This window comes from Caretta caretta, chromosome 13 (assembly GCF_965140235.1).
Source record: "Caretta caretta isolate rCarCar2 chromosome 13, rCarCar1.hap1, whole genome shotgun sequence".
Lineage (NCBI taxonomy): Eukaryota > Metazoa > Chordata > Testudines > Cheloniidae > Caretta > Caretta caretta.
The window spans coordinates 20,274,936-20,285,582 of record NC_134218.1 but is presented as its reverse complement, the minus strand read 5'-3'; the positions used below and the strand labels follow the sequence as shown (position 1 = coordinate 20,285,582).

Genomic DNA, 10,647 nt, shown 5'->3' with positions numbered 1-10,647 from the left:
ATGAGAGAAGGAAGAAGGAGAAACTGAAAAGGGGAATAAAGCCCACCCCAGGGAAAGGGTGGGAGGGTGAGACTGAAAGAAAAAACATGGAGGAAAGGAAAGGAGTGAAAGAAAAACTGTAGGAGGGGGTTGAATTAATGCTGTTCTGTTGATTAGAGAGAGGCTAATATCCAGAATACTGTGTAGGGCGATTCATACCCACCCACTACGTTCTGGCCAACAAGGGAAAGGAAATCTTGCACCGTTATCTCCCCAAGCTCATCTCCTGCTCCCATTAAGCCTTCTTCTCAGCCTCTGCTGCTCCTGATTTCCAGCTACCCGGCTCTCACCAATGTGGGACGGTCCACCTGGGTTTCATGAAAGGTGCCCCCAATGTATTTTCCCACTGAAATCCTTAAATCCAACCCTGGCCTCAGGAAGTCCTGAAACAGCACAAGCCTCAGGCTTGAGCTGTGAACAATGGGGAGGGAGGGAGAAACGGAGGCAGCGGCGGGGTGAAGGGGGGGGGAAGACCGGCACAGTTATAGAGGTTAATCATCCAGACCCATCAGCAACACAATTTGGATAGTGGGGGTGCTGAGAGCTATCGACCCAAACTGTAAACCCCCTATAGATGGAAATCACTTCAAGCCAGGAGGTGCGGCAGCACCCCTTGTTCCAGCACCTATGCCCAAGGGTTAACAGGAAGGGGGGGGTGAGACCCCATCCTTTGCTGAAACCAGAGCGCACTCTCCCTCTCCCCTTCCCCTGTAGTGCATGGGGAAGCAGCTGCCCCACCGCTCCCCCTCCCTGTGGGCTGGTCCCCAAACGCTCGCCCTTCTTGTGTCGAGTGGCTTTAGCCCCCAGCCCCTAATGCAGGCCCTCGAGGATCTCCAGCAGTCCCCAGCGCTCCCTGCTCCACGGCACCAGGCACGGCGGGGCTGCGCTGGCCCAGCGAGGAGCAGGGGCTGGCTTTGCCCATCCGCTCCGCCTGGCAGGACGCAGTGGCAGGGCCCGGGCGCTGCCCAGGGGAGCGCTCCAGGGGCAGGTGTGCGGGGAGGAGCCGTGCTCGGGCGCAGCCCTGGGGGGACTAGCAGCCCGACCCCCTTTCGCGCAGGCAGCGGCCCCGCCCCTGCGCTCCGTCGGCTTTGATTGGAGCTGCTGCCTTCCCGGGATGACTTCATGGCAGCCCCCGCCCAGGCGCGCCGCTGAATGAAGGACTGGGGCGTCGGGAGCAGGCGAGGAGAGCGCAGCCCGCCAGGGGACACATCTGGCCAGCCGCGCCCGCCGGGGAAGGGCGAGCCATAGGAAGGCGGCGAGCAGACGCTGAGCAGCCGCCGCCAGTGTCTCCTTCCAGCCTCCCGCCGCCTTTCCCAAGGACCGCCGCCGCCGCCTCCATCGCTGCCTCCTGCTCCAGCTAACCGCTGCCTGCGGTCCGCCAGCGCCAGCCGCCTCGGAGCCTGCATCGCGCCCAGGGGCACCGGCCGGGGCAGCCGCCTCGGAGCCTGCATCGCGCCCAGGGGCACCGGCCGGGGCAGCCGCCTCGGAGCCTGCATCGCGCCCAGGGGCCCCGGCGGCAGGTGCCTGCCCATCGCTCTCCGCCCGTCCCCGGAGCAGCGAGCAGCGCCCTCCTCCCAGATCCCACGGGGAGTCCAGCAGCCTCCCGCGGGCGGGGCTGAGCCCCTCCGCCTCCCACCTGCCCGCCGCAGCCCCCGTCTCGCCTCCCGGGGCCCCCGCAGTAGCCAAGACGCCGCGGGCCGTGCTCCGAGTGAAGAATGGGGCGTCGAAGCTGCCCAAGCCGCAGGCGGCGGCCGAGGCCCCCGGCAGCGCCCCCGGCCCGGGGCTCTTCATGGAGCGCTCGCAGAGCCGCCTCAGCCTGTCCGCCTCCTTCGAGGCCCTGGCCATCTACTTCCCCTGCATGAACAGCTTCGACGAGGAGGACGCGGGTAAGGGGGCCGGCCGTGGGGCGGGGAGCCCGGGGCGCTGGAAGGGTGTCTGTGGGGCAGGCGGGGGGTGTAATGCGTATGGGGGAGAGCTGGCCCGAGGGGTGGGGACCATGCCTGGGGCAGAGGGGACCATCCCCGGGGAGAGAGGTACCGGAGATTCTGCATGGGGGCAAAGGGACCCTAGGGGCATCAGTGGAGGGCAGGGAAGAGAGAGGGCCAGTGCCTCCGGGTCCAGAGGGGCTGTGAATGGAGAGCGGGGGAGGCAGCTAACACATGAATGAGGGTGGCTGGGTGAGGTAGTCAGTGAATGAATTCATGGGGGAGGGCCCGATAGACTTGGCAGAAATAGTGAGGCAGCTCAGGACATTGTGTGTGTGTGTGGGGGGGGGGGGGGAGGGTTCTAGCATGTTGTATGGGGGGTGTATAGAGAGATATAAATGTCTCCCACCAACCCTGGAGCTAAGCACTGACGCTACAAAGGAGTGAGTGCAGCTGGTGGCTGTGACTCTGCCGGCCATGGGGGTGGAAGGGCTTGAAGATTTGCTGGTTTTTAGCGGGAGAATGTGGGATTGTGATGTGTTGGCTCTAGCCCTGCCTGGCTCAGTTGAGGGGTTGGGGTGTGACAGAGACCCATCCACTGATTGACTTCCCTAAGCCATCCACTAATGGCTGCCCAGCACCTTTTGTGTATAGTGAGACATGGGGTCAGGAACCTGCATTAGGGTGAGGGGATTAAAAAGAGAGATTTTTTGTATAAGGAAATGCTCTCACTCTCTCAAATTAATGTCTTCACAAAGGAATGGTGCAAATCTTAATCCTTCTCTTATGCTCAGCTGCCTCCAGAGAGGATGGTGGATGACTGTACTTTAAACAAAAAAGGCATTTTCTGCTGTACGTTGTGTCCAAGCTCCAAGTACTTTTCAATGTGAACAATGAACTCTTCAGACTAAATACACTAAACTGGTAATATTTAAACGGCTCTTTTAGAATTTAGGCAGTGATTTATCCAGATTTGCAAATATAGTCCCTACTCCGTAGTGTAAAACAGACAAGACAGAATGCTTCAGGAGAAAGGGTAATTAACAGGGAGACACATGAAGGTGAGAGAAATTCAAGAGGTAGGATTGAACAGGAGAGAAAGATCCTTGAGAGCATTCCAGGCATACGGGATGGCATGGTAGAAGACACAAAGCTGAGTGGGAAAAGGATGTATTAAAATGAGGTTATATAGAGAGTGGGATATAAGCATGCTCTTCATTCCTATCAATTTATTGTGAAAATGTGTAATGATTTGCACTTTAAGCATAAGCTCACTTTCTTGTAATATATTTTAATCCCTTTTTTGTGTAACAAATGCAGAGATTGTTACTTAAGAGGTACATGAGTATTTTAATACCTGCCATCTTGGCTGCATCTCTCAAATACCTGTCTTGTAAATTTATCCCAAGAAATGCAGCTGCCCGCAAGAATAGATAGGTACATGTGCACGTGAGATGTCACACACACAAAATTATTGTTTTTAGAAGAATCAAAGTAAAAAATAAATATATAAAAGTCAGAAGTGATTAACTTCTATCAGCATGCAAGCAAGTGTAGATAAAGGACAGGAAGGAGGTTTTAGCATCCTCCAACTGAATATATTTTAGTATGTTTAAAATCCTGCATAGAAGAAGAGGTGTGAGATCTCAACAAGTGGTTTATTTGCTCTTCATATTCAATTTGATTGTGATAACTGGAGGACCAGGCAAGGCAATAACGGGAGCTTTGAGAAGTCTCTGATGTTGCTTCAGAAATTAATTCTGGTGAGACGCTTTGGAGTTCAAGAACCTGACACAGTGACGTGAACAGATATTTCTTCACTGAAGGGCTGACTATGTTGGGTCTGAGAAGACTGATACATTAAGTGAACGCTTCTTCCTATTCCAACATCTAAAGATATATGGTTGTAGTCAGAATTTTATTTACTTGATCTCTCTCATTCCTGAACAATCACTCATGAATGTTAATATTCGAGCCTATAAAAAGATATGCCTTTGAATTCATGAAATCTTCAGTTATGGCCTTATCCTTCAAGCACTTATTACTGGAGCACTGCTTACTACCCTGAGTTAGACCCATTAATCTTAATATAACTACTCAAGGTAGGAGGCATTATGGTTGGTAATAAGTATTTGCAATATTGTCCCTTATTTTGGAAATATGAATTTGTATTCATATTTTTATGAACACTGCTGCTATTTCTGTTGGTGGTTTCAGAAAGAAAAAAGTGACATTTTGGATTGTTGCCTCTTTCACAAAAAATGCAAATAAGCATAAATAACAATTTTTGTTGGACAAAACATATTTTGTGGAAATTAGAGAAATCATAAATAATCACATTGTGACAAACATGAGACTATAACATTTAGATTTAAGCAAGCTTCTGAAATTCACAAGATTCTGACCAGATCTAATTGCATTATGAATTCTGATTTTAAAAAAAGATCTGATACACAGCACAGGATAATGGATACTGCATTTGGCAAAATATCATCTGTAGAAGATAGCAATAGAAAAGAAGAGATTAATCTGTAGCTCACGAAAGCTTATGCTCAGATAAATTGGTTAGTCTCTAAGGTGCCACAAGTACTCCTTTTCTTTTTGCTAAATAGCACTACTGAACCTAAGGGTACCTGCATTTCTACCTTCAACTGATTGGATAGAGTTAACACTGGCCTGGAAAAGGGGCCAGATTTTGAACTTGGTATGTAATAACCTTTGAAAATGCTTTTAATTGCAGAAGATCTCCCCTCCTGTCTTGGGCCTCATTTTTCTTCACTGTCCCTGGTCTTGGCATCAGCTGAATTGTTTTCACATCTCTTGTGTCTGCCAATATGCCAATAATACCTAGTCTGCACACCTCTGATGTTTCAGAGCTTCCGCTGACTTCTCAGTGGTAAAATGGGTACAGAAAGAGCTGCAGTCCATACTAGTCTATGCAAGGGCAGTGGGGTCAGGGTCCACAAGATGCAGATAGACATGCAGAACTTCTAGTAAGTAAAATGATTTCTCAACTGAAATGAACTAAATGAACAGTCCCTGAACTACATCCTATGCCAGGGAGATTGACTGACCTGCAAATGTGCCCTTCTGCATGCAGGACCTATTACAGGTTTCATGGGTCTGAAAAGATGGGAGGTAGGAAGTGGTGCTGAAATTTGCATTACTAAACGGCATCAATAGCTGAGGAGTATCCAGACTGATCCAGAGAAGGGTGTCCTAAATGAGCAACAGGGTCTGCTCACCATTAAGACACAGCAGTGCTGTAACATGGAGAAATTACTGTCTACAGTAAATAGCATAAGAACTATGGGTTACCAACACTTTTAAACTTAATAAATGTAACTTTCCTGTGCTTTCTATTGGTCAAGTCTAGCAGGCCTCATTCAGTCAAAATTTCCATCCATGTCAGTGGGGACAAGAACTTCAAAACAGGGGTCTTTATTATTATATCATTATTATAATTTATAGAAGTGTCTGTCCTAGCTCTGATCATTGTACAGTTATAAAGCAATAGACGAAAAGGAGCTAAATAGAAGAAATTAAAGTGAAGCTTGAATTTTCACATTTGTGCATGGATATAAATATGAATGCATTTGCTCACCTCTGCCACAATCCTGCACCTGCTTGGAATGCCTTTGAAGCTAGTGGAGTTCATTGTGGTAACAGCAGTCTAAGACACACAAAAGCAGTAATTTGCAGGATTGGGGCTTTAGTTTGTATTTATCTTGACTGCAAACACAATCATGGTCCCTGCACATGCAAATTAAGTGCATAAGCATGGGTGGATTTTTGTGTGCTCAACTTTGAAAATGTGAGCCTTAATCCAGAGCATACTTTTATTAGTATCAAGATAGAAATCTTAACTGTGCCATAACATGACAGTACATTTTTCCTGGGATTGGCTGAAATCAAACATTCTATATCTTTGTATCCAAGTAGTAATCTGTTGCAAGAGCCTGACTTGCCAAATGGTGAACTATCGCAAGTGAACGTGAGTTGAAAATAAAACTTGCTGAGGGTAGAATAAAGTACCCAAATTAACTTTGTGACCAAGAGACAAAATGGTTGCCACTGTCAAAATGTCAAACTGTCTCCCCAAATGTTGGTAAATTCCATCCTCATTTACACAGATGCCCGCTTAGGAAGCAGTAGAGTTACCCGTTTCTTGATGACAACCATGTCCAAGCAACTATGGTGCTGCTGCTTGTACACAATGTCACGGAGTGACAGCCATTATTCTATTACCAGCATGTGCTTTGAAGAGAAGCTAAATAAAATGTTAATTTAATGGAGCTGTAAAAACAGAGTTAAGACATATTGGACTAGAGTAACGTGATTGCTGTGGGCTTGTGGAGAAGTTTGTAACGTCTTTGTCTGGGTTGGATCTGCTGAATTTCTCTGTACTGTTAAGCATTAAAATATGTATAAAATTATGAAATAAAAAGTGCCTCTGTGTGTTCTAAAGTTCCCACTGATATTTTCAATTCCAGTGCTGTGCTGCAATTGAATACAAACAGTTTTATAGAAGATGCTAATTGTTTGTTAATATAAGTGAATTCCATAATGTGAAGTTCATTTTTGAGTTCATATGGCTGGTTTGACTTCCCTTAGATTGCCTTGGAAAGTTTTGGAGGACCCTATAAGCTTCCTCTTACAGGGTAATTGGTCGGTGCTCTGTTATGCAAGTGCCCCGTGTTTATGGTAATAGTATGTAGGAGGTAGCAAGAACATCTGTGCGCTGCATGACCAGAATGGTAATTTTTAAATCCTAAATGTGTTCTTAATACATGTCAGACTGAAGTCGTTATTGTCTCTTGATTGTAGTACAGTGACATGCAAAGGCTATTGTTAACTAGGGGCTCAGTTATGCCTATGGGGCAGTGGCCTGCACTGGGGATAATCCAGAGGTGCACTGCCCAAGATACGAGGAATTCTGACTCAAGTAAACTGAATTCCTCATGCAGCTCCCCAGTGTGCATAGACCATGCCTACAGCATATTCCCCTCTATAGGCCTAGCCAGCTCTGGATGAAATTTTAGAAAACTTTTTTTGGTCAAAAAATGCAGATTCAGAAATGTGTTGATTTTGCTCAGTTGTTTGGGTTTTTAGAAGGAAAAAAATCCTAAAAAATTCTGAAAAATCTAAACATTTCATTTCAACATTTTCAAAACAAAATGTTTATTTTTCAGTTTGAAATTACTTTGTTTTGAAATTTCCTTTAATTTTATTTGTAAACATTTCAATAATGTCTAAAAAATGCTCAAAATCCAAATATAACATTTCATTTGACCCAAAACAATCTTTTCTTCAATTTTTTTCCATTTGCCAGAAATTTGAAATTTGTGATTTTTTTTTTTATCTAACCCAAAATAATTTTTTCAACTTTTGAAAAATGCCAACAACCTGAAAAATCTGTATTTGAGGATATCAGGGAATCCTCAGTGCTCCAACTGTTTGCCAAACTTCTTTTGAAAATCTCATGTGGATTTCCTTTATAGCAGCGTAGCTACGTTTGAGTCCATCTGCACCTATTCGTGAGTTTTAAAGAGACTGGTACAGAAGATGAAGTATGCTGATTATACACTATCTTTTGAACCCCAAAGCATGGGGAACAGAAACCCTTCCCTCCATGATGTCTCTTTGTGTGGTCGTTTGCTGTCAGTTTACTCTAAGTAGGAGAGCCTGTCCCTGAAAATCTTTCTGACTAAGAGCAACTGTTTCTCCGCCACTTCTAATTCATGGAAAATTAATTCTAGTGCAACATTTATTAAGTCAAAAGCACAGTTCTCCTAGCTAAAAAATCCTTTACTCTGTCGGGTTTCTACATGAGGACGAGTTGTGAAATGCTGTAACTACTTTACTTCAGCATCGCTGTGTGACAGAATGTATGCATCTGCTTTGTGTAGAGAGGAATTAAACTTTAATTGGGCCAGTTGTTTTGAGAAATAATTTATTTGTACAATTTTTTTTTGAGATTGTGTGTTATCCTGCCCATATTTCTGAGTGCTGTGGGCTAGATTAGAAATGTGCACGTTTTCATTTAGAAACCTGTGAGTTGCTAACATGTTTCAGCACTGCAGTTTGACGTGGCATTTGATGGGTTTACACAGGGCTCTGATCACTGCAATCTTGTCTTCCACAGATATGTCTTGCAGACCATACAGGGCACTTTGAAGTGCCATTGGCACGCTTAAATAAGGATGTTGTCTTTTCCTCAGAACTATTTATATGGCTTCTGATTTTGGATTTATCTGATAAAGACCAATAAAACAGCCCCGATACAAACCCCGCCCAAGGAACGTTTATCAAATAAACACTGGAAAACCACCAAAAATTACTTGTATCTAAGGGCTTATCTACGGCGGAGCAGTAATGTGGACTACCAGGGTGTGATTCACACTAATGTGTTCTTTGATTGGTCTGTCCATGTAATGTTTATAATAGACTGTAACTATTTAGAAGACATTGAATGTACATCTACCAAAGTGATATTCCTACAGAGTTCTGTTTTGTCTTCTGAATGAAGGGGTGAAATCTAAAGTGTATAATCTGTGAACAGATATCAAGACAAAAGAGAATAGAGCAGCAATTGATGGCTAATTAGGTACATAATTGCCTGCACAAATTAGGCACAGAACTGCGCACGCATTTTGAGCATCTAGCTGGCATAGTAATTGGGCAGCACACTTTATTTATTTGGATTTGTAAAATGATAAAAAGCACCCATATAAAGACCCTGGAAGCTCTGCTATTGCATAACACACACAAATAATACAAACCTCAGTAGCCCTACCCCTCAAACAAAATCCAGCCACAATCAAATCAGTAAAATCACAATGGCAGTCAATACCTCATTTCATCTCAGCCTCACTACTCTGTTATGCCATTTTACCCAAACTCCGAAAGAACTCAGCTGGCTTTGCAGAATGCTAGTTGCCTATACAATGCTCTGAGTGATCAGCACCTTCAAGATTATAACAGGTTGAGAAAGATTTCACATTTTTCCCCCTGTACTGTAATTGAAAATGTAATTGACCTACAGGAATGCACGTTCATAACTATGTTGCCTTAATAAAGTATGGAGAAATACTACTTTAAACACGAAGGCTTGTGTTGCCTTTAAGTGTGGGGTAACGCAGAGACGGTGTAGAGTAGTTACCAATTGTTCACTGTCAAACTGGCAGGACATGTCAAGTGCGGTCCCACAGGGGTCTGTCTTGGTCTGGTACTATTAAATATTTTCATTAATGACTTGGATGATGGAGTAGAGAGTGTGCTTATAAAATGTGCAGATGACACCAAGCTGGATGGGCTTGTAAACACTTTAGAGGCCAGGATTAGAATTTAAAATGATATTGATAAATTACAGAATTGGTCTGAAATCAACAAGATGGAATTCAGTAAAGACAAGTGCAAAGCGCTCCTTTTGGGAAGGAAAAATCAAATGCACAAATGCAAAATGGGGAAGAACTGAATAGGCAGCTTTACTGCAGAGAGGGATCTGGGAATTATAGTGGATCACATTGAAAATGAGTCAACAGTGTGATGCTGTTGTGAAAAAGGCAAATGTCATTCTGGGATGCATTAACAGGAGTGTCACATATAAGAAATGGGAGATAATTATTGTGCTCTACTCGGCACTGGTGAGGTCTCACCTGGAGTATTGTGTCCAGTTTTGGACAGCACACTTTAAGAAAGATGTGGAGAAACTGAAGAGACTCTAAAGAAGAGCAATAAAAATAAAAAGGAGTTTAGAAAACATGACCTATGAGGAAAGGTTGAAAAATTTGGCGTGTTTAGTCTAGAGAAGAGAAGTCTGAGGGGGGATATAACAGTCTTCAAATATGTAAAAGATTGTTCTAAAGATGGTGATCAAGTATTCTTCCATGTGGATGAGGTTAACACATGTAGTAATTGGAGTAGTTTGCAGCAAGGGAGTTATAGGTTTCAGATTAAAAGTTTGTTCCTAATTACAAGGATAGTTAAGCAGAGGAACAGGTTGCCCAGCGGGATTGTGGAATCCCCTTCATTGGGAATTTTTAAAGAACAGGTTAGACAAAACACCTGTCAGGGATGGGCTAGATATACTTAATCCTGCCATGGAGCGGTGGTCTGGAATCAATGACCTTTCGAAGGCCCTTCCAGACCTGCATTTCTATGATTCTGTAAACGTATGTAATAGAAAACCTCTTCTAATGTGCCTTGTCATCAGGGCCTCATGAATTCTGCTTTACTTCATGGATGGTTTCAGCAGCCAAAAGAAGAGAATTCCATGGCAGGGGCATTGCACACCATCAGCACCCACAGCTTAACTGCAGCATGCTTGAAAACCACTTACATTCTGTGAACTGGAACTAAACTGCAGTTGGTGTGTCAATAACAGAAGTGTATGTAGAAAGCAGTATTAGGGTGGAAGCTTCCCAAAGAACCTGCCAAAAGGGTGCTTAGTCAGTCATTTTAGGGCCTGTGTTATGCATGTCCTTTCCGTAGTGTCATAGCTGCAGTTATAATTTCAATAGACTTGTTAGACCAGGGGTGGCCAACCAGTGGCTCCGGAGCCACATGCGGCTCTTCAGAAGTTAATATGCGGCTCCTTGTATAGGCACCAACTCTGGGACTGGAGCTACAGGTGCCAACTTTCCAATGTGCTGGGGCTCACTGCTCAACCCCTGGCTCTGCA

General features: G+C 44.8%; 1 protein-coding gene across 1 annotated transcript in view; it reads left to right on the top strand.

Moving 5' to 3' along the window:
• Window positions 1-1,153: 1,153 nt before the first annotated feature.
• RIMS4 (regulating synaptic membrane exocytosis 4) overlaps window positions 1,154-10,647 on the top strand; it is a 90,145-nt gene continuing 80,651 nt past the window's right edge. The window contains exon 1 of the mRNA XM_048819639.2: window positions 1,154-1,925. Within this exon, the coding sequence (XP_048675596.1) occupies window positions 1,829-1,925 (97 nt within the window). The 5' untranslated portion in view covers window positions 1,154-1,828. The remainder of the gene's footprint in view (window positions 1,926-10,647) is intronic.